The sequence below is a fragment of the Protomyctophum parallelum genome, assembly GCF_964188405.1.
Source record: "Protomyctophum parallelum genome assembly, chromosome: 18".
NCBI lineage: Eukaryota > Metazoa > Chordata > Actinopteri > Myctophiformes > Myctophidae > Protomyctophum > Protomyctophum parallelum.
This window is the reverse complement of record NC_139716.1, coordinates 23,810,879-23,835,878: the sequence shown is the minus strand read 5'-3', so window position 1 is coordinate 23,835,878 and position 25,000 is coordinate 23,810,879. Positions and strand designations below refer to the sequence as shown.

At 43.9% G+C, this 25,000-nt stretch overlaps 1 protein-coding gene across 1 annotated transcript in view; it reads left to right on the top strand.

Annotated features, from left to right (window-relative positions):
- Nucleotides 1–25,000, top strand: part of nrxn2b (neurexin 2b) — a gene marked incomplete at both ends in the record, with an annotated part of 864,412 nt that overhangs the window by 325,625 nt on the left and 513,787 nt on the right. Inside the window, one exon of the mRNA XM_083789063.1 lies at nucleotides 14,440–14,601. Within this exon, the coding sequence (XP_083645189.1) occupies nucleotides 14,440–14,601 (162 nt within the window). The remainder of the gene's footprint in view (nucleotides 1–14,439; nucleotides 14,602–25,000) is intronic.

Genomic DNA, 25,000 nt, shown 5'->3' with positions numbered 1-25,000 from the left:
GGAGAAAACCCCAGGCCACGGAAAAATCCACTGAATGTTCAAAGTTCAGGTGGTGTGGGTGTAATTGAGGTCATAAAAGAAAAACTAAAAAGAAAATACAGTGCATGCATACATACAGTATTTGCAAAGTGTGTTGTTGAGACTAATTTAAGTATCTTTTAGGTAGCTTGAATGTGTGCTAACATACTTGATAATGATTGACCTTACTTGCTGCCACTGGACCGGCTGCGGATGGTTGTCAGTGTTTGATACCTGTACAGTAGGCTATATACTGTGAACAGTATATACATGCCGGTATATCTCTGGGAATGTCTTGACTGTGTGCGTTTGACTCCTCATTAACACTAACACTAACACACAACTCTGTATACTTCTAAGTTTACTGGCCTCACCCTATGCATGAAGAGACTTGACTTCCCTAAATCTCTTTTGTTTTGTTGTCCTTGATATACAGATCGCATTGAGCATATATGTATAATGTATATATTTTGGCTAACATATATACATACATATATCAATTGTCCTAATACTATCAATATGGCCATAAAACATTTTGGACTCTTTATTTTCTGTTGAGTTGATTTTATTTGTTTATTCCCCTTTATCTTCAATAATTATTTACTAAAAACGAATAACGACCTCATACCTTACCTTGCTATAACACAAAAAAAAGAATCAAAGGAAAAATAAGAGAGGACAGATGGCTTTTCATTTTCTCAGTGAATAGAAGACTCGAGCGTCAAGCAAACCATTCTGACCAATCAATCACCATGCAATGGGAGTTGGTGGAAACAGTTTGGTCTGAGAAAAAATAAATAAAAGAAACAATGTCTCTTTTTCTTTTACAGAACGCTCGATCAATCTTGGCCAAAAACATGACAGAAGTGACGAAGCGTTTTGTAGGTCACATTGAAAACATTGCATTCAGAAGTGGGGAACAGTCAAAGGCATTTTCATAAGATAGATTTTTTGGAGTATGAACAAGAATCACTCTATTCATTGAGACAACTATACCCCCTCTCTCCTCTCAAGTTTTCCAATTCTTAAAAAAAAGAGAAACCCTCTCATTTTCCCGAATGGTATCATCCGTGATTGTTGACATTGATCCCCCCCTATACCCCCCCCCCCCCCCCCCCTGAATGGTATCCAGTGGTTGTTCTGTCCTGCATGGATTTGCATGCTACTATTAGCTAGAACCTGACACCAGCATCCTCACAGGGTGCAACAGCTGCTCTAGCCCAGAGCGTGTCAGATCTTTGCACGCGTGTCTAGATGTTTTAAATTTTCGCTGCATTATTATCTATAATAAAACCCTTTATACCTCAAAGCTCCGTTCCTTTTCCATTTGTCTGGTGTTGTGGTGCTCTCAAATTGAATTTGGATTCACTTCCCCCCACTTGCTGCATCATGTGTCAACCGATTTCTTTCTTTAGTTTTTTTGTTTTTTTTGATAGCTCATCTGTTTGTGTCGTGTCTAATGGAACTGTGACTCCATTCCCATTACTGTCATCTTGACATTTAAGTGCATGGCTCGTGTTGTCACCCTACTAGCTTGGGTGGGTGGAATCATTTTGTTTCTTCTTTAACTAAACCCGTGTCACATGAAAATTACTCATAATTCAGTCCAAATCTGGAACTGGTTTGAGCAAATCAAATTTCAGAGCACTTTGAAAGAATCCTCACCTACTACTACTACTACTACTACCACAAAATTTACTAAAACAAACTAATCTACTGTTTGAATCAAACCTTTGTTGTAATAACTGTACTAACAAACCATTTTTGTGTCTGACTTTCCCTTACTTACTAAAGTACTAACCGATTCCGTTCACCCTCTCCAACCCCTTAACTCTTCCAACACACGACAATAATAAAATCCCTTGGACGTTCAATGCTTTAAAAAAGATCTCACCAGAGGCCCCCCCGACTCCAAAGAGTAATTGTGGCCCTCATGCCCTTCCAAACCTAAGGATGTATAGCTTATAAGCCAAAGACTCCACGTTCACAGTTGAAGGGCGGGACCTTCTTCTGCCACAAGGCCTGTATGCACCGGGTCAATTGTAGTCAGCTGGCTGCCAGACACCTGTCGAAGGATTCCACTGCTGAAAGGAAAACTACTGTAGGTCTTGGCAATGACCTATATAGGGAAGAGAGATGCCAATGTTGGGTTTGAAGTTCAACTTCTATAACATGTTTTGCTTAAAAGGACATGCTTTTGTGCTACATTTCCAGTGTGTGAACTTTTGGTGTTTCATGTCATGAAATGTTGTTTACAGATTGATTAACTCCAACCTATAACACATTTTCTGTCCTAGAGGCAAGGTTTTCTTTTCAGCGGGTAAGTAATGATCATTAGTCTGAGGAGGCCTCCCTTGAAAATACTGGGATGAAACACGGATAAGGGTAAGTGTAAGTGATGCAGTGTATGCGGTATTGTCAAGGTAAGCTTCTCTCCTCCTCTCTGCCTTTGCATGGGTTATTGAAGTAATTTACATCGAGGCTGAAAGGTGCCAGTGTTTATCCCAGGGACAGGGGTGTACTGTACAGGTTGTTGTTGCTGAACTTAGTAGAGACTGCGGGCTTAGTGCAAGTAAAGGAGTCATGAGGAATTGCATCTGAGCCAGATCTTTTATTTTGGAGTGCCGCTTTGTTCCACTTTATTGGTTTATGAGCAAAGGTATAGGAATCCTTTGAGAACGGAACACACATCCTCACAAACAAAGAGTCGGCTCTCACAGCGCTGCCTCACACTGCGTGCATGTATACGCACAGGGCTTGATGATGGGAAATAGCTTCAAACATACAATTTTTTGCATCGAGGCTATAATATAGCCTCGATGCAAAAAATGGTCATATTGCCATATTATGGCTGACTTAAGCTGCCAGCAAGGTATGCTTTGATAAATCTCTGCAGCGCTCCTATCAAAGACATGCTGCATGGATTCACGTTGATGCACTCCTTCATGGAAGCAGCAGCTAGTTGATTATCTTTTTTCGTAGCCTCTTTATTCATTTTCCACCCCAGTCAGTAACTGCATTTGCTGCCAGACTACTGAAATCAATGATGACAGTAATATGGGCATTAGAGTTTGCTTCTGTTCGTCTGTGCATTTGGAGACAACTATGGTTGTTCATGTGCCTGTGCATGTGTGATTGTATATGCGGACGTGTACACACTTTTGCGTGTGACATGCTTAGGCCAGTGGTTCTAAATGTGGGGTCCGGGAACCTTCGAGGGTCCTTGAGGGACTCGTGGGGTTTCCAGGGGTCCACCAGAAAATAATGTTAAAAGAGAATTCTGAATGAACCTTTTTCTTACCTTAATCTGATGTTGTTATATCCAATAATTAGTGAAATATTAACAAGAGCGCAGCGCAGCGCCACTCAGTGTGTCACCTGACACGGCCACAGTTATATCCGTCCCATGTTGACGTGACGTGAGGGGATCCACTCGATGGGAGTCCTCCCCGCGGTCAGCCGCTGTCCTGGAGTGATGCAAACCCTCTAACGGTCAATGAGAGCCAGTGACACGCTCAGCTGAGCGCAACGCACATAATGCCACTCTCATCCGCAGCAGCCTGGCTGGCCTGCAGGATGCCACAAAAGCTGCCTGATGTGAACTCTCTCTCTTTTGTCCCGAGTTCACGATCCGAGCTCTGCATGCGTGATTCCAGCCAGTCGTAGAACAACTCTTCTTCGCGCAGTTGGCTCTGCCTGAGGGTGGAGATGGAGATGGAATCATTTAGGGATATATGGGTGTATTATGAGCATAAGTGATCTAATTTCCCCAGCTGAGGTTTCACACAAGAAAGGCATTATAGGTAGTGTACGATACTGAATTCTTGGCCTGAGTTGAACTTTGCCAGTCCCTGCATGGCGTGTTTGGCTGTGAACAACTCTCGGGCGGATAGCCTCTGATGTATTTGACACACATGGCTCTGCAGCACAGAGCCCTTTTTGCTCAAGCAGTGTCGCGGATGTTTTATCATTTGTAGAGCAGCTGGCTGAAAAGTTCAAAAAAGGAACTTGGTATAGAGGTTAATCAAATGTGCTATATCGAGTTGGGTGTGTTTGGTACTGTTGTATTGTAAAGGATCATTTTTCATGTTGACTGCTGTTAATCGTTGACAGCATTTTGTGAATTGCATTATAGGTCCAAATGACAGTGGATTCAGTGGCTGGTTAATGCCTTCAGCCACATCCCCCATTGCTTGATTGCCATTCCAAAAATGTCACGTGACACAATCTGTTTTCATTCAACTGGAATGAATTATGCCTCAGCTTTGTGCATTGTGAATTATGCCAGGATATGTGTGCAATCAGCACTAGAACACATCTGTATCCAGACAGAGAGAGAGAGAGAGAGAGAGAGAGAGACAGAGACAGAGAGACAGAGAGAGAGAGAGAGCATATTTTAGTTTAGTTAGTACAAGAAGGAGTGGGCTGTCAACGGACTTGAATGTAAATCAAAGGGAGTCTGAAACTGCTCTCGAGCCAATAAATCAATTTCACATTATTATCTGTAGGATGACAAGGTGATCAATTTCGCCCCATTTTCATTACTTTGTTCTGGCAACAATGAGTCTGAGAGATTCATGACGCGCGGCTGTTGAAAAGTTGCAGTTTCATATATACACGCCTATAATGGCTATTGTGTCTGTTGGGCTTTATCAGTGTTTGCCTTCAGTGTGAAATAATGGGAAGAGCTTCGTCCGAGACGATGCTTCAACAGAATATTTGAAGGCATGTGTGGAATAGATTTCTGTTTTAATCACCTAAACCATATAGTGCTTTGTTGACCAACATTGAACAATGTGACATGTTTTGCTGAATGCTCGCCACCATTATGTGCATGCTAGGTTTCATGTGGTCAGGTCACTCTGGTATATCAGATCTGCTCTCTACAGTTAAGTCAATGAATGGAGAACAACCAAAACTGGACATGAAGGAGACTGATATTGTCTATCACTTTTTTTTATCCTAATCTGACATGGTGCATCATTCACTATCTCAATTCTAAATACCGTACTGAGAACTCTAAATGCCCTTTCCATCAGATGCTGAAGGCAGCCCTCCTCATAGGAAGTTAATTGAAGCTGCCCCCCCAATATCAATCATGAGACAATTGCCTCCTATGTGTGAGTGAGGCCTTAGATGTAGTGAGTAGTGTCTGTGTACCTGGTGCTAAACGGACAGCTCCCTTTACGTTAGATGTAGTGACTGTGTCCATGGTGCTGAATGGACAGCTCCCTGTATGTTAGATGTAGTGACTGTGTCCATGGTGCTGAATGGACGGTTCCCTGTGTGTTAGATGTAGTGACTGTGTCCATGGTGCTGAATAGACAGCTCCCTGTATGTTAGATGTAGTGACTGTGTCCATGGTGCTGAACGGACAGCTCCCTGTATGTTAGATGTAGTGACTGTGTCCATGGTGCTGAATAGACAGCTCCCTGTATGTTAGATGTAGTGACTGTGTCCATGGTGCTGAATGGACGGTTCCCTGTGTGTTAGATGTAGTGACTCTGTCCATGGTGCTGAACGGACGGCTCCCTGTATGTTAGATGTAGTGACTGTGTCCATGGTGCTGAATGGACAGCTCCCTGTATGTTAGATGTAGTGACTGTGTCCATGGTGCTGAATGGACGGTTCCCTGTGTGTTAGATGTAGTGACTGTGTCCATGGTGCTGAATAGACAGCTCCCTGTATGTTAGATGTAGTGACTGTGTCCATGGTGCTGAACGGACAGCTCGCTGTATGTTAGATGTAGTGACTGTGTCCATGGTGCTGAATAGACAGCTCCCTGTATGTTAGATGTAGTGACTGTGTCCATGGTGCTGAATGGACGGTTCCCTGTGTGTTAGATGTAGTGACTCTGTCCATGGTGCTGAACGGACGGCTCCCTGTATGTTAGATGTAGTGACTGTGCACAGGGTGCTGAACGGACGGCTCCCTGTATGTTAGATGTAGTGACTCTGTCCATGGTGCTGAACGGACGGTTCCCTGTATGTTAGATGTAGTGACTCTGTCCATGGTGCTGAACGGACGGTTCCCTGTATGTTAGATGTAGTGACTCTGTCCATGGTGCTGAACGGACGGCTCCCTGTATGTTAGATGTAGTGACTCTGTCCATGGTGCTGAATAGACGGCTCCCTGTATGTTAGATGTAGTGACTGTGTCAATGGTGCTGGACAGACAGCTCCCTGTGCGTTAGATGTAGTGACTGTGCACAGGGTGCTGGACAGAAAGCTCCCTGTATTAGCTAACTCAGCAGCAGCCAGACGTTTTTTTTTACCGGTGCTGAAGTGACAGCTCCAAAGCAGCTTTTCTATTTATTTTTATTTTTTAAATATCACATTCATCAGAGACCCCTCCAACTTATTTGGCGACCCCCTCTTGGGGTCATGACCCCCAGCTTAAGAACCACCAACCAAGAATAGACTTTATGTGGAGAACACAAATTACCAGTGTTCATCCTCAATACATGTTATATTAAGTCTTACTCTTTAACTGGTGTATAAGACTTATTTTTAAACAGATCCAGTATAAGGTTTCTTTAAATCCTAAACCTAGAAGATAGGGTTCTGTTGAGCTTGTTATAGCTTATATACACATCTGGCCAATGGAAAGAAATATATATTTTTGCCATTGTTCCTATTGAACTTACAGCACAGTGCTACTCTCTGTCTGGTGGAAACAGCCCAGACAGTTATTCCATCTGCTCAGACATTGTAACATAATCAATTCCGAGGTGACTCAGGTAATTGTTTGGAGCTGCTTTTGATCTGCTCAGGATCCGTCTGCAATCCCCCCGCTGTTGACCTAAGGGCCAAAAGCATATTGCACAGAGTCAATATGACTTACTCCACAAAGCTGTCTCTCAATACACTGGAGGATATACACACATCTTGATCTGTGTGTAATCAGAGGTATACACTGCCTTGTGGTCACAGTATACTGTAGCCACAACATTTAGCAGACACTCTTAATCCAGAGCGACTTACATTAAGTAAGAACAAAAAGCATGGCAATACATCATATACATACAAAGTAGTTGAATCATACGTAGGCCTAAGCTAAGAACGTAACAGTGGACTATCTATAAAAATAAATATGCATATATAAACTATAGTGCTAGGTTTACATCAAATGCTATAAGTCTACATAAATGCAAAGTTACATAAGTTGAGCCTTTGCATACGCCTGTAGGAGATCGAGGCTAGGACAAATACTACGGGAAGGGCTTTGATGGAGTCTGAAGTGGTGCGTTTTCACAACAACAAGTTGAGGTATGGTTGCTGCTGAGGTTGCCGTGGTGTAGGTAAAGAAAGAAAAGTAGTTGTGCTTCTTCTGGATACTGCCCTTGGTTAAGGCAGTGGGTGCTCAGCTTTTGAAAATAACTCATAAACCAACTAAGTGGAAAAATCAGCACCGACATGCTCATCGGGAGCAGATGGGGCTTCAGTGTCTTGCCCATGCAGTGAAAACAAAACAAAAAACGAGTTAAATTGGAAGTGATGCCACAAATAAATTGGCAAAGAAACTAGGACTAAAGCTTGTGAATGGGTACGTGCCTGAAAATGTATTTTACATTCATTTAAGTGTGGGAGAGACAGGGAGACCCCTAGCTGTTACTGAACAAACACTCGACAGAAATTATTACTTTTTGAACATTGAGGTTAAGGTTTAAGCGTTTAACCAAAACAATGTCACTTACGTAAGTTTGTGTAAGGTTGAATACTAATGGTAATGGCAGGGATCACTTTTCAGCTATGGAGCTACTAATGGTTATGCAAATACGTTCTTAATTTCAAAGGGCATGCGATCCAAAGTACAGTGTGTGAGCGACAGGTAGCGCAATTGTGATTGCAGATAACATTTAGTCATGACGAGCTGGCATGCATGCGGAGACCTTGACTTTGTCCTGTTGGCTGTTGAAATATGAATGCGACAAATAGCTCTCTTTGAGGCTAATTGTGTGTGTACCAAAACACATTTTCAACTGAAAAAATGTATCAACGTGAAATGCATATCAATTAGCCATTAGCCTTGCACAATGTTTTTTCCCAGTGCAGTTTAATTCGTCTATAGCAGTGGTTCTCAAACATTTATGTGAAGGATGCTAAGTTGGTATATTGTCTCTGTCGGGTGGAAACCTCATATGTCCAATACTGTTACTTTTCATGTCGCTTTGTGTCACGTGTCAAGCTTGGAGATCTGCTACTGTCGATACTATTGTGAGACACTGCAGTATGATCAAGTAGGCATGCCTAAACAAAGTTAGAATATGGAGATCAAGAGGTTTGTTGTGGCTTCGGGGCCTCCATAACTGAAGCTTTGTAAAGATTTGGGAAAACAGGCAATCTATAAGCGTTTGATCTCTGAGGTAGATCGGCTATCTAACTTATCTTGGCTAGCTGAAAAAATAAAACTGGCCTTACATTTCTAAACTGTTCCTCATTTTGCTGGGGGACCCCTGGGGATCCCCAGGCTCATGCAGTGCTCTAAAGAACTAATGGAGAAGGAAACAACTCCACGTTAATAGCTTGACATGTCTATTTCGAAATGCTCACTGACCCAACTCCTGCGGGTCTTGATCAGTCGCAGCGAGGAATTACAACTAGCAACCTGTGATGTATTAAACACTAACTCTGGCCAATGATGCAAGTGCTTGTAAGATTAGGCCACGGGACATTGCACTGGTTGAAGCATCAGCTCATTGAATAATTCCCAGTGTCCCGTAGGACTCCCGTAGTTAGGCTTTGTTCATTTTGTGAGACTATTTGTTTGTTTTGTTGTGTTTGCATTTTTTTTCTCTGGCATCGTCTCAGCAGGATAGTTTTTGACATTGAGGTCAATGATCTGATGTCAAAATCTGTCAAATGTATTTTTATTTTACTCCATTCACATAAAACAAGTATTATATCCCACTGGAGTCAGGAGGTAGGACTTTCAGATCCAAGCAGAGAGAGTGGGAGAATTAAGAGAGCAGGAAGGCGAAGGAGGGGGTAAGTGAGCTGAGCTCCGGCAACTGTTTGCTAATCTCTCATTTTCCTTCTTTCAGCTGGAAACCTCACAGGTGTCTGGCAGCTGGCTGATGATGTCGGTCGTTTAATGACTGGCTAATGGTGCTAATGAGCGGCGGGCCCGCAAGCGTGCACTGACAGGCCTCCACCGCGGTGCCACCATGCAACAACCAACCGCGGCACGACAAACACATGCAAATGCAGGGCATGCTCCTGCTATAGATATTTTGTGTTCCATTGTATTTTCCACTGAATTCACAACAATGTCCACACAGCTTTGTAAGTTCTATTCGTATTCGCCTTTCGGAGTTCCACATCCGCCACTCAAGATGGAGTTTGCGCTGGGTCTTACTCTTAACGACTTTAAGCCAGGTTCCCCCAGGAGAAAATTCATAAATCTAATAAAATACAATTGGGTTTTTAGGTGAAGGTTCGGCAGCCCACTATGAATCAAACTGACAGGCCGGGTTCCCCTCCCATACTCCCCCATACGCCCCAACACCACCCCCTAGGTCTCTTTCCTCACTGTAGGATCACTGAAGAGGTCAGCCCTTGAGAGTCTATCGAGAGTCACGCCCATGACGACCCCCCAGCCACACCACCAACAACCACATCGGCAGCGCTATACTGCTGCCCACTGCCCTCTTTCTGTCCCAAGTATATATAGCGACAGCAGACATAAAAATGGATTGCCCTGTTCACAAGGGAAGTACGGAAAATAAATCTGTGGGGAACAAAAAAAAAGTGACAATAAATGAAATAGTGAAATGTTGAGCACTCAGCGAGGGGTGAGGGGTGATCTGTTGAGTGCACTTGTCTGGGTTTCCATCATGTTCCTCCATTTCAGACCGTGGGACACCACGGGACGCAGCACTGTGGAAACTAACATAGTAGTTAATTGGGGGGTCATGGTAGCAGTATACTGTATAAAAGTTAGTGCAATAATAGCCATGTCCATTGTGTGAGATAAACAAACACAGTAAGACTTAAGTTAATATCAACATCCAATGAAAACAATCTTAATTCAAACTTTAATTTAAATGAATTACCTGAAGTATAGGTGTGCAAAAGTTAGAAAAAGGCAATCCAATGTCTGTGTAAAGTGCAGTATATATGCAGCTTCTACTAAAGGCTCATACATCCTCCAGATTTAGGGGATAAGTAATCACCTTCATGATGAGTCGAGGCCATCTTACTCGCTGTGATGCCCTGAAGCATTGACAGCGCCTCCTGCTGGTTCAGATGTGAAACTCTGTGCCTGCAAAACCAAAGGGATCTCCCACCCAACTTCTAGACCAATCAATGAAAAGTGAAAGGACTTGTCTGACTGTAAAAAACGTGTAAAAAAAGATGTGTCGCCGCTGAGTGACATAATGTTGTAGTTTTTCTAACCTTTATAAAACTACACCGCTGTGATGAGCTACCACCTCAAACTGGAGTATGAGTAGGCCATTAGTCACTGCAGTGCAAAATGTATGCAGCTTCTACTAAGCCAAGGCATGCATACAGGATAACAGCTGTTGAATCAAACCATATTGGAGAGCTGTGTGTGTGCCCCTGCCTAGGCCAGCTCTATTAGGATAATTAGACTATAAATTAGTTACTAATTGTGTAGGTCCCTTTCAAATCAAAATGCAGGGCAGGTCACAATATATAATAGCAAAATCACCGTGGTGCTGTTAGCAAAAACACTGAGCTGATGCGACTTAATTAAACCCAGCAAACACATTAGCTTCAAATGGAGTTGTGGTCAATAATGTAATGACGTAAAAAGAAAATAATGCATGAGGCACTTTTGTGATGGCAGGGGTGTGTGCATAATAGCATAGCCTAATATTCAAAATGCCCTGGGATTTAATATTCTACTGACAGACAGCAAGGTTACTTATAATATAATATTGTTAACTAACAAATAACTAACTAACTAACTAGTTTTTTGTGTTTACGAAACTAACTGAAATTATGGACAAAATTCCCTTAGGTTTTGTTTGTGGATGGTTGGCAGTTCATCTGTAATTGAATACATTTTTCAATTGCCATCTTGCTGTTACACAATAGCCTGTATCTTTTCAATCGTGCACCAGACAAATTGAACAAAGTAATACAAAACTAAAACTAATAAACACTAAAACTATTGCCATTTTCAAAATATAAAACTAGCGAAAACCTGAAAATATTCAAAATAAACTAAAGGTAAACTGAAGTAAAATGAAGAATCCCAAACTATTTTAACCTTGGCAGACAGACATGCACAATAGAACACCTGTATGAATATAAATAATGTACAGTTTCCCTACAGTCAGAAGAACCTTGGGGGAGAATTCTGAAACTCATGGTTCATCCACCTCCAGACTAAAAAGTCCATTATTGTTCAATAACCATGCATCTGCCTTCATACGGTATATAGTTAGTGTTTTGATTCCACAAGGCTGCAGCCACTTCTATATCGATCATTCGATCATTCTTTGTTTGGCTCTAAGGGTATAGGTCTATACGAACAGAATTGCATTATGTCCGCATATTGTTCGGTAGTTGTTTAGCTGTTCTTGCACATCCAAGATCTTTTAAAATCAAGGTGGGCGTGATTTTATTTTTTCCTGCGTGGCCCTAGGCTTAACTCTGCCTCTAGATATATGGGGCTGTATTTTGCGTGTCTTAAGTACCAGGTCTTATTCCCTAACTTGAGTAAACTAAAGACCTGGAGGTGTGGTCAATGCTCTTTGGCCACTCAGAATAGCCAAATGGCATTGATCACGCCTCCAGGTCTTTAGTTTACTCGAGTTAGGGAATAAGACCTGGTACTTAAGACACGCAAAATACAGCCCATGGTCTGTATAAAATTGTTTTCTCCTCATCTTCGCATAATTGGTCCTCACTAATAATGAATTATAATGTGGTACCGTTTTCATCTGCTCTGTTTATATGTGGGCTGTGGAGAGTTCAGAAACCTGTCTACCGGTGACATCATTGGTATAGGCAGGTTTGGTCATTTCAAACATTGGTTTGGTCATTTTTTATAATTTTTATTAATGAAAGAACAATGTTATCTATTATAGCATGCTATATTTCTAGGAAGTCACCGATAGTCAGGTTTCTGAACTGGGAATTGTGCCATTTTATATTAGTAAGGACCAGGTATACTGAGTAAGTAGTCCTTTAAGAACTTTGTTCGGTGTTTGCAAGCCCTTCCCACGCAAAGTTTATTTTGTGTTCGGTTGGAGTGTGCTGCATGCTTTAGTGTTCAAATGCACACATTCGTGGCTTTGTGCAAAAAGATGCGTCCCATGGGGACAATTTAATATTGGTGTGTTTTACCCGAAGGTCCCGGAGGTCTCTAGCACTATTCAACTGCTTTTGAAATGGTACCGTTTTGAGCATTACTTTTACTATACAGCTCTTGAAGTGAGGCACATGCCTGGAGCACGCTGCTCATCAAATAGATCTACATTAGTGAGGTACACGCCTGGAGCACGCTGCTCATCAATTAGCTCTACATTAGTGAGGTACACGCCTGCAGCATGCTGCTCATCAATTAGCTCTACATTAGTGAGGTACACACCTGCAGCATGCTGCTCATCAATTAGCTCTACATTAGTGAGGTCCATGCCTGCAGCACGCTGCTCATCAAATAGCTCTACATTAGTGAGGTACACGCCTGCAGCATGCTGCTCATCAATTAGCTCTACATTAGTGAGGTACACACCTGCAGCACGCTGCTCATCAAATAGCTCTACATTAGTGAGGTACACGCCTGCAGCATGCTGCTCATCAATTAGCTCTACATTAGTGAGGTACACGCCTGCAGCATGCTGCTCATCAAATAGCTCTACATTAGTGAGGTACACGCCTGCAGCATGCTGCTCATCAATTAGCTCTACATTAGTGAGGTACACGCCTGGAGCACGCTGCTCATCAATTAGCTCTACATTAGTGAGGTACACGCCTGCAGCATGCTGCTCATCAAATAGCTCTACATTAGTGAGGTACACGCCTGCAGCATGCTGCTCATCAATTAGCTCTACATTAGTGAGGTACACGCCTGCAGCATGCTGCTCATCAAATAGCTCTACATTAGTGAGGTACACGCCTGCAGCATGCTGCTCATCAATTAGCTCTACATTAGTGAGGTACACGCCTGGAGCACGCTGCTCATCAATTAGCTCTACATTAGTGAGGTACACGCCTGCAGCATGCTGCTCATCAAATAGCTCTACATTAGTGAGGTACACGCCTGCAGCATGCTGCTCATCAATTAGCTCTACATTAGTGAGGTACACGCCTGCAGCATGCTGCTCATCAATTAGCTCTACATTAGTGAGGTACACGCCTGCAGCATGCTGCTCATCAAATAGCTCTACATTAGTGAGGTACACACCTGCAGCACGCTGCTCATCAATTAGCTCTACATTAGTGAGGTCCATGCCTGCAGCATGCTGCTCATCAATTAGCTCTACATTAGTGAGGTACACGCCTGCAGCACGCTGCTCATCAAATAGCTCTACATTAGTGAAGTCCATGCCTGCAGCATGCTGCTCATCAAATAGCTCTACATTAGTGAGGTCCATGCCTGCAGCATGCTGCTCATCAATTAGCTCTACATTAGTGATGTACACGCCTGCAGCATGCTGCTCATCAAATAGCTCTACATTAGTGAGGTCCATGCCTGCAGCATGCTGCTCATCAAATAGCTCTACATTAGTGAGGTACACACCTGCAGCACGCTGCTCATCAAATAGCTCTACATTCCAAAGGAAATATCCTATTCCGTTGCATGCATCTAACATCTGAGGTTTGTAGAGTAAAAAGAAAAGCGTGTTCACAAGAAAATGATTCGGGAATAAAGAGAATACATTTAACAACCTAACGGTCCATTAGAGGTTTATGCATCCAGGCAGGGACCATTGAACTATGAGAATAATAATGTTGGACAAGCAACATTGATGGTTGAGATTAAGTGCAATCAATAGCAATTCCTTTGGATCTCTTTCTCTCGTAGAGCAAGGTAGTTACCCCGAGTTGAAATACTTACAGCTTGAGCTTAATTAAGCATAATATTTCACTCAAACTCAAATTGCCATCATTTAGTAACCAATCGATCACACAACACAGCGCCACCCAGTGGCTCAACCCAGGCAACTGCACTCTGAAGTGAAACCCCTCCCCCCTCTCTCTGACTCGCAAACCTAAAAAAGCGACCAATCAAACGACAACAAACGTATATAGGGGACAACAACGCCATGGTGCCAGTGTTTAATCCAGCCTCTTCCTTGTCTCTCCTCTTCATTCTACTCGCTCCTCTTCCTCCCTCTCTCTCTCTCTTGACTATCATCTACCCCCCCCCCCCCCCCCTCCCCCACTCACTATCACTCTCTCCTCCTATACCGTCTGTTTTGGGCCCTGCTGCCAATGCCATCAGGTGACCATCTCGGTGGACGGCATCCTGACCACCACAGGCTACACCCAGGAGGACTACACCATGCTGGGCTCCGATGACTTCTTCTACATCGGGGGGAGCCCCAACACGGCCGACCTGCCCGGCTCCCCCGTCAGCAACAACTTCATGGGCTGCCTCAAAGACGTGAGTCACCGTTGACGGGCCGGCGCTTTGTCAGTGCACGGTGGCGGGGGGGGGGGGTCATTTGAAAGCCTACACGTGTTGTGCTTATAACCCCGTGTGTAGCCCCGCTTCTGTGGCCAATGAGGAAGTGCCTCTGCCCCCGCTGTTTTAGTTAACAGCGGGCGACAGCCTGACGTGTATTTTTCCCGGAAGTGCATTATTTGTCTATGGGACCCTGTCTATGGGACCCTGTCTATGGGACCCTGTCTATGGGACCCGGCGATAGCAGGCAAAGAGGCGGAGGAACGTCGCCCCAAAAAACATCGCCCCAAAAAACATCTTTGGACGATGTCGTCCGGCGATAGCCAATCAAATGTATGTGTTGCTTTGTTTACCCTCCAAATACCAACCAATAGGAGGACATATAGGTAATGATGGCAGGAACGCCCACTAGGAGATTTGTATCGCACACATACATGCATGCACACATACATACATACACACACACACACACACACACACACACACACACACACACACACACACACACACACACACACACACACACACACACACACAATGTTTCATTTATCCCTTTAGTGATGAACAGCATTTAATCCCACCCCCCCCCCCCCTTCTCCACACACCCCAGGGTCTACTACGTAACAATTTAACAAGCTGTCAAGAGCGCCAATCTTCACCAAAAAATATGATGCCCTTGTAAACGTAATGACTTGGACCGGTGTTACGCGACACGTGGCGCCAGCGCCGTTTCCCTCATAAAGCCGGAGCTGATTGAATAAGTAATTACTTTTCTCATCACTTTTAATGGATCGCGCGGTAATCACCACATCTCTAACTTAATTATGCCTGTAGAATTACATTTTCATTATTTGGATTGCTATCGCTATAGGCTCCCCCGGTGGGGCCTTAAATGTCCCCCAAGTTGTTTAACTATCCTTTCTCTCATCAAGGCCAGACAGAATTTACTGCCAGTGTTGGGCTGGGCATGCTGGCAGACAAACACGTACCAACACGTACATGCACACAAGGCTTTTTATTGTATGTTCATACAACACAGCCTGTAGTAACGTCACGCAAGGCGGCGGTGGCTCAGGGGTAGAGTGACTGGATGGGAACCGCAAGGTTGCCAGTTCGAACCCGGGCTCCCCCAGAGTTAGTGTCCAAGTGTCCTTGAGCAAGACTCTGAACTCCCTAATTGCTCCCGATGTGCAAGTTGGTGCCTTGCATGGTTTCCCCCGGCATCGGTTTGTGTGAATGGGTGAATGTAATGCACAATCTCTGCAAAGCGCCTTGGATAAAGATGCTATATATAAAATGCACCATTTACCATTTACCATTTACAAGCAATGAGATCCTTTAACTCAACAGTGTGAAAAAGAGATTAACATTTTAATAAAACAGAAATGAAATGCAAATAAGTTAATCTATCTAGCAAACAAAGTGGCTGCAGTGATGGTGGAAAAGTGAACAATGAAACGAGAAAGACAGACAGATGGAGAGATATGCGGGAAACAATACAGACAGACAGACCAAAAAAGACACCATGTATTTATAGCGACACATAGCGAGAGACAGGCGGAGAGGTGCGAACGGTGAAAATGGAGGTAACATGAAGCGAAGGAGAGTTGTCAACAAACATGGCAGATGGGTGTAGCGTTGCGGTGAAGAAACTGTCACGTCGGCTGAGTGATCTGCCATGATTTAGCTTAACAGGATAGAGTCGATCCTGTTAAGACCAATTAAGACAAAAGGCGAGGCGTAAATGAGCCAGGAATGAGGGGAGCCTAGAACAAAAGCAGACGATGAAAAAGGTGTGATGTGTGAATTATGTCAAAGAAGGTGAAAGATGGAGTCAGAGGGAGAAATGTTGAACAGATGGCAGGCAGATAAGCCATGTATCTCTGCATACTGGCTGCTTTTCAAAGCACTAATTATGAAACAAATGAGAAAAAATAAAACTTCAGAAATGCTTCTGATGTTGGACAGCTTATTTATTAGCTATTTAATTTACGACTTTTGTACACAAATGCAGGACTGCTCCTCGGAGTCAATGTCCTCGCTGTGCCCTGCTGTCGGTGACAGCTCAAGAATCTGTAATCGCCACTGCCCTATAAACATGTAATGTTGTTGTTAGAAGCACCATCTGGAGGAAGTGCGTAGCCTAAGAATTTACATTTTGATGATGCTAATACATTTGTACTTTTACTCAAGTAAATTTAGAATTCCTGGAATTCCGGACATTTACTATTTAGTATTGGCTGTATTGATACTTTCATACTTTTATTGTGAGTACTATTTTTCCATCACCGCCATAGGTTCAGTCTCTATAGTGCGTACAGTACATTTGACCCGAGGTCGGGCCAACCGGAGAAGGAAAGATATGCCACACAGGAGGAGAGCATAGAGACCCCTTTTCCACCGGTTGGTTCCCAATGGGAACCGGTTCAGTTCTTTGTGGTTCGTAGTCCAGAGCGGTAACGTTAATTATGAATTGAGTGGGCAAAACCATACCTATATTAGATTTTTATCACCATGAAACTTCCTCAGTTGATTACTTACACGAAGACAATGATTTATTGTATTATTATTATTTTAAATATGCAAATGAGGCATTATAGGAAAATATGCAAAAAAATTAAAATATGAAAAAGCTACTACTGTGGAAGAGAGTGGAAGAGTTATCATCATACTATAATTCTAACAACGTCTGAGTGTGTGTCTGTGTGTGTGTCTGTCAGAAACACTGCCGTAACTCCTTACTGCCTGCACCAATCACTCCCACTTTTCACACAGGCATTGACCATATGAATATGGAGGGCGATTTTCGATTTGATACATTAATGATTATTAATGAATTGATTAGTCAATTACAAACGCACCCGGGCGCAGTACCCCCCACGGCCACAAGGGGGGGGGGGGCAAATATCTCACAATGGGTAAGGGCTAGTAATACTAATTTACTAATATCTGATCTTATATACAATTCAATATACTATAGGTATAGATTTTCCCACTCAATTCATAATCAACGTTCACATTTTGAAGCTCTGGCTCATGGATTAAGAACCAACAGGAACAGATTGGGGACCGACCGGTGGAAAAGGGGTAAAGCATTCACACTGCAGAAGCTAGCTTCTGCTTTAGCTTCGTGGTCCCATGTTATCTCTATGCAGAGCAGCTTTCGCGTTTTGAAGCTTGGAATGAACAGCTTTTTTTTTTTTGCGTTTTTTTTTCTCCCCAAAACTTAACTTTAAAGCAGCTTTTAAAAGCTGAAGCTTTTAAAAGCTACGTCTAGCCAATCAGAGCACAGCGTGGTTTGAGCTCATTTCACAAAACCATTTGCCTCTCCGAGAGCTGTCCGGCCCGATTCTCCGTATTTAAAAAAATACTTTTTAAATATGGGCTGTATATGAAATATGAATGGATATTTGGCAAGACCATAGCATATTTATCGATAGAAATATGAGAAACAAGTTGTCGAAGCGGTGAAAACAGGTTGTGTTCCGTGTTCCGTCGCAAGCCAGTTTTATCCCAGTGGATTGGCACGGTTTCTGGGGAGAAGTGATCCTGCATTCACCCCCCCCCCCCCCCCCCCCCCCGGTTCTCACCGAAGCTATGGATGGACTACTGACCAGTCCAGAACGCTATCCGTTGCTGACGCTGATTGTGGACTAAACAGTGCACACACACACGGTTGATAAATTAGCAGATATAGATAGATAGACAAACAACTAAACAATATAGTTCCAACCGGTTGTTGTGTCTTGAGTTTTCCCCCAAACTTTCCCCGAGAAGAGGGGAGGAGCAGCCCGCTCTCAGCGCTCTGTGCCGGTCGTCATGTGTGTGTGTGTGTGTGTGTGTGTGTGTGTGTCTGTCTGTCGGTAGCTGCAGTGTATGTTGATTGTTGACACTTTTGCACCGTCAATCATACCGTTAAAATAAATAATGAATAGCCTTTATATCAGTTGTATGTACCCCCTCTATTTATGCAATATGTTGCCCGTGTTTTGTGATTGGTTTGCTGCGTTCTGAATCGATAAACACAGGGATCACTTGCGAGCCAGTTCTCTCTCAGTGCCCATGCAGTAATTACCCCCTCCCGGCCGGTTCCCACCGACCGGAGAGGTGAACAACTGAACCCCGTAGCTGACACTGACCGTGGACTAATCACACACACGGTTTATAAATGAGCAGATATATATAGTCTATAGACAAAGAACTAAAGTCCCGAGTCCCCAGCGCGCTCCTTCGGTAGTGTGCACCGCGTGTGTGTGCACCGCGTGTGTGTGCGAGAGAGATCAATAATTAATAACCTTTATATCAGTTGTATGATATGCATGTGGACATCCCTGATCCGACCTGTCCTGAACTGAGGACTGTAAATGATAATGTGCAGTGTGATCACCCCACATCCCCCCAAGGCTCAACCCCACCCTGAATGGGGTGTGTCGCTGGCTGTAGGGGGTCCGTTATTGGACCTTATTGGGGTGGTGGAGGAGCAGACCGCTCCTCCACCACCCCCCCGGAACCTCACATACTGCCACATATAGCCAGCCGAGGAGGGTCAGTGACAGACAGACAGCGCCGACATAGGGGCTCCCTTCCCCGGGAGACTTGGGACTGAGTGGGAAACCGCACGTAAACATAAGCTGTTTTAATTGCTTTTGCGACGTGCTGGATATATACAATTGTATTTCTACGGTATGCTCTTGCTAAATCAACATTAACATTACATAATGCCCGGAGTGTTTCGCTCGTGGCCTGCATGGGGGAGAGGAGAGCGGAGTGGGGGGGAGACATGAGCACTGAAGACGGGGGGGGATTGAGATCCGGTCCCGTTCGGTTATTTACAAACAAGTTTACCAAGATTATATTATGTATTCATCGATAAATAGGTTATGATGTAACTAAATATATAATTATTTCTCCTCTACAGTCGCTATTTTACATTAGACTTTCAAATGCGCAGCTGCTCAAACTGCCTGTTTTCTTTCTCTCGTCTCAAAGCCAGTCCAGGCAGCTTGAGTGACAGGTACCTTGTACACTTTCTAAAAAAAAAGCTGCGTCGAAATGAGTTTTGCTTTGCTTTCTTTTCTAGCTTTTTTTGGTCTGAACGGGGCTTAAGAGAGAATCCCATACATGGGGAGAACAAACAGAGAACCCATACATGGGGAGAACAAACAAGTGAAAGCATCACAGACAGATGAGGGGAATGAGGGCGAGCGCCCGGCGGGGGGTCAAAAGGTGGGGGTGGGGGGGGGGGGGGGGGTGGTGCCGGATTACCGCTGGCGTCGGGGGGGGGGGGCGGAGGCGCAGAGGCTTTCATAACGCCACCATGGGAAAAAACCCCTTTGATACACCAAGGCCTCTGGGCACCGAAGATTTCAAACAGAGAGCTCTGTGTGTGTGTGTGTGTGTGTGTGTGTGTGTGTGTGTGTGTGTGTGTGTAAACATTCACCCATTACATTCACACACACATTCATACACCGATTGCGGCGGAAGCCATGCAAGGTACCAACCAGCACATCGGGAGCAATTTGGGGTTCAGTGTCTTGCCCAAGGACACTTCGACATGTAGACAGGAGGAGCCGGGATTCGAACCGCCGACCCATGGATCACCTGCGTAGAGGTAGACGACCTGCTCTACCTCTTGAGCCACAGTCGCCCTGTGTGTGTGTGTGTGTGTGTGTGTGTGTGTGTCTGTGTGTGTGTGTGTGTGTGTGTGTGTGTGTGTGTGTGTGTGTGAACATGGTAAATGGTGCACTTATATAGCGCCTTTATCTAACGCGCTATACATAGATTGTGCATCAATTCACCCATTCACACATACACACATTCATACAACGATGGCGGCAGAAACCATGCAAAGCACCAACCTGCACATCAGGAGCAATTAGGGGTTCAGTGCAGGGACACTTCAACACTAACTCTGGGGAGCCCATGGGTTCGAACTGGCAACCTTGCGGTTACTGTGTGTGTGTGTGTGTGTGTGTGTGTGTGTGTGTGTGTGTGTGTGTGTGTGTGGGTATGGCTGTTTCTGTGTGTGTGTGTACCCACAGCAACACACGTGTGCTTGCAAATGCACGCATATGTGCTCAAGGTCATACAGTGATGGTGCACTGTGTGATGTGGTGTGTGTACAGTATGTGTGTGTGTGTGTTCAAAGTCGACCACATGCGACGATCATACACTGAGCTGTGATGTGTGTGTCCCACTGTCACTCTCTTGCTGCGTGCGTGCGTGCGTGCGCGCTCGTGTGTGTTTTCAAGGCTGTGAGGTGTGAAATCATGCCTTCTCAATATGTAACATCTACCCCATCTCTCTCTCTCTCCCGGCACATCTTGCGTAATTAAGATCCACGGCGGTGTTGCCGCGTTCACCATCCTGGCGGACAAATTTAAAATTGATTCTTTGACTGATTCTGTGCACTGGCTGAATGCTCTCTCTCTCTCTCTCTCTCTCTGTCTTTAAGTCTATCTGTCTCCATTTCTCTTTCTCTGTCTCTAAGTCTATCTGTCTCCCTTTCTCTTTCTCTCTCTGTCTCTCTGTCTTTCTCTCCCTCTCCCTCTCTGTCTCTCTCTGTCTCTCTGTCTCTAAGTCTATCTGTCTCCATCTCTCTTTCTCTCTCTGTGTCCAAATTCACAACGGCGTTTACGCTGATAACATGACGTGACGCTAGCGGAAAGGCATTTACGTGGATTTCCCACATTAATTTGGAATTAATGGAAATGGCCGTGAACTTGACGTTCACGTACAGTAGGTTGGTCGGAAACTCCGCCAAATCCTACGGGACCTCTTTAGGTGGCGGAGGAATTTACGGATGTATTCAGAAGGCTTTAGTCTTCATGCTGAATCAATAAATAGTTCCCAAATCTCAGATAAAATATGTAGGCATGTGTCCCCAACATTGGTCAGCACATAAAAAGCAGAGTGCACTTGTATGCACTTGTATGCCTAAATGCATGCATTCTAGGCAAGTTAGCCTAGAGTCTAATGCAGAAACTGCCCCTGCAAGCCCGACACCTTTTTCTTTTTTTATTAGGATATTTCTAGCATGCGCGATTGTGCTTCTCACTTGACAGCTTCTACTCGCAGTGCAACGCGTTGTGAGCTTGTAGATCGGCTCTCGCGGACTCGCTGCATGTTAAAAAACAAACTCACAATTATAATAAGAACATAGGCCTGGCTACACTTATCTGCATTCTAATCTGCACTGTACGAATCCAACATTGTTTAGTGTGTGTTAGTGTTGTTTAGTTAGTGAGTCAGTTGAAGTTCTCTGACTGTCGGTGTGTGTGTGTGTGTGTGCGTGTGCGTGTGTGTGTGTGTGTGTGTGTGTGTGTGTGTGTGTGTGTGTGTGTGTGTGTGTGTGTGTGTGTGTGTGTGTGTGTGTGTGTGTGTGTGTGTGTGTGTGTGTGTGTGTGTGTGTGTGTGTGTGTGTGTGGCGGACAGCAGCATGCTGCCGCTTAACCGAGTCCAATCTGGGTGAAATTTACATTGGAAAATTAATATAACGGCGCGGTGAGCCCGGCCAGGACAGAACATGGCCCGGCCCGACTGGCATTCTATGTATGGCATTCTATGGTTCACAGACATGCCGGTCTGACAGACAGACAGCAGTCACGAGGGCTAATTCGCCCTATAAATCCACATATTTGGCCAGTCAGTTTTAACTTTTAAATAGCTATATGCTATACGTGTCCATGATCAAAACAAATCCATTCTCCACATGGCATTCAGACAGATGACAGTGAGATGATATTAATCTATTCCCCGCATGAATCAATGCAGCTCTGATAAAAAAAGCATCAGATATCTATTTTACTTCTGCAGGCGAGTGTTCTTTCTTTTTTTTATAACCCTGCAGTGCATTCATCAGTAAGGGCTTATCATTGCCGAGTTGTAATATAGCATTTGGTCGTGTGGTGAAGAGTACAAATTAACTTTCTTTCTCATTATGTGAAAGTAACTGTAACATATCAGTTAACTTATTAACTTTCTGACATTTAACAAGGAGTGAAGCAATGCGTGCCAAGTTGGCAAGTTTAGTTTATAATTATATACATATAACTCGCGCTGTTTGCTTGAAGATCTGTCCGTGCAGAGAACCTCCTGTCAAAATTAACTACTCTACAAGCTCATCGCGCTGTTGTATAGAATTTAAAGTTTGGGAATCCTCTTTGCCGGCTATGATGACATATTTCGAGATTTCCTGTTGCCTTATATGGTGTAGAATGGGCGTGGATGTTCCAACTAACCAGGCGACACCAGGCGAATCGCTTGGGAAAAATGCGGAAAGGATACATTCAGCGATCCGCACAAATGAAGTGATTACACCAGCTTCTCTGAATAACACGTCATCTCAACGTAGCTTGATCGGACGGATAAATACGATATCTGTTTCCGCCACCGTTACACAGACTATATCAGGGGTGGGCAACTTTGACGATGGAGAGGGCCACTATATTTCCACACTCCCTAGGGCCATATATTACTGTCGTAGCAAAAATAGCCGATCTACAAGCTCAAAACGCGTCACGTTGCGACGCGTTTCGAGCTTGTAGATCGGCTATTTTTTTGCTATATTCGATTTGAAATCTTGAATTTTTGCTATTTTTGAATTGGAATCCTGAATATTAATTTTTTTATGTAATTTCAAATGCCTTTAATTATACCTGTGTTGAAGCAATGAGCTACTAATTTAGACTGAAGTAATAACAGCAGGTCATGTTTGCATGTTGTGGAATAGTAACAGCTGAAACCAATATTATCTCAGTATTCTGACATGAACCTGAGGGCCACATTAAGTGAAGGTGGGGGCCGCATGTGGCCCCCGGGCCGCCAGTTACCCACCCCTGATCTATATCATAGCATTCAGAGACTGTGGAACACGTTGTCTGGCCACGGCGAGACTATATTATACCCCAAAAAGGTCTCTTCCTCTTCCTGGCACGCTGATAATCACTCACTGCATGTTGTGAAACAGGTCTCTCTTTGTGTGTGTGCGTGTGCGTGCACGTGTTCAAAGTCGACCACATGCAACGACCATACACTGAGGCTGTGTGTGTGTGTGTGCGTGCGCGTGCGTGCGTGCATGTTCAAAGTCGACCACATGCAACGACCATACACTGAGGCTGTGTGTGTGTCCCCCCCCCGCTGTCTCTCTCTTGCTGTGTGTGCTCGTGTATGCGTGCACGGTTTATCAGGGGCCATTGCTCATTTACTGGGTCAGAATATTAGCATAAGTCTTTATTGCTGTCCATGCTATCTGTCTTGATTTTTTCTTTCTTTCTTTCTTTCTTTTTTTGTCAAACCGTCCCTGATCGATACACTCCCTGGCGATGCCGCGGGAGCACATTACACACAACAACCACCCAACAACACTGACATGTATCAATAATATAAAATATTTAAAGCGCTGTCGTAAAGGTATACAGTCAGTTACACAACGTTCGATATCCCCTGTTGTTCTAATTACATGAATACATCCATGTTAATCATGCATATTGCATACAACCCCCCCCCCCCACACACACACACACACACACACACACACACACACACTCACTCACTCACTCACAGACGTGTGTGTCCAAAAGTTCACCGGAGAAAAGTGATTATTCGTGCTGCGGGGGTTCCAGCCTTCGCAGAGTTTCTCAATGACAAAACAAATCAATGGAGTCACCCCTGAGGATAGATAGATAGATAGATAGATAGATAGATAGATAGATAGATAGATAGATAGATAGATAGATAGATAGATAGATAGATAGATAGATAGATAGATAGATAGATACTTTATTGATCCCCAAGGGGAAATTCAGGTTATCCCAAAGCTCGTACAGGCATGTTAGTTAAAAAACACATCACAAAAGCAGGGGGACACATGTTAAAGACTAAGCGAGAATAAACATAAAAGGCATTAAAAAGCATTTAAAAGGTGACAGTGGGGATGATTAAAAAATCCTTTGTTATTGCCAATAAATAACTAAAATCTAAAAAACCTCAGTCCAGTTCATAGACCTAGCGGCTGGCCTTCGAATTGAAGAGCCTAATAGCTGTTGGTACAAAAGTTCTCTTGAACCGGTTTGTGTTGCACGGCACTGAACGGAACAGATCCCTGCGGTTGCTTTTCCGGCCCACAAGGATACTGTGGAGCCGATGGCTCACATTGTCCATTATGGCCTGCATCTTGGTGTTAAATTAAAAGAAATTAAAAAAAAATTAAACATATTAATAGATGCAGTTAACTTGAAGCCATTCAAAGTTTCCACAATATTTGACAGCAGCCTTTCAGGTTAATTAAAATGATTCCCACACAATGTATACATTATGTACAGTAAGTATTGTGTGTTAGTCACATTGAAAACCCTGCAAAGAGAAAAGCCTGGTCACA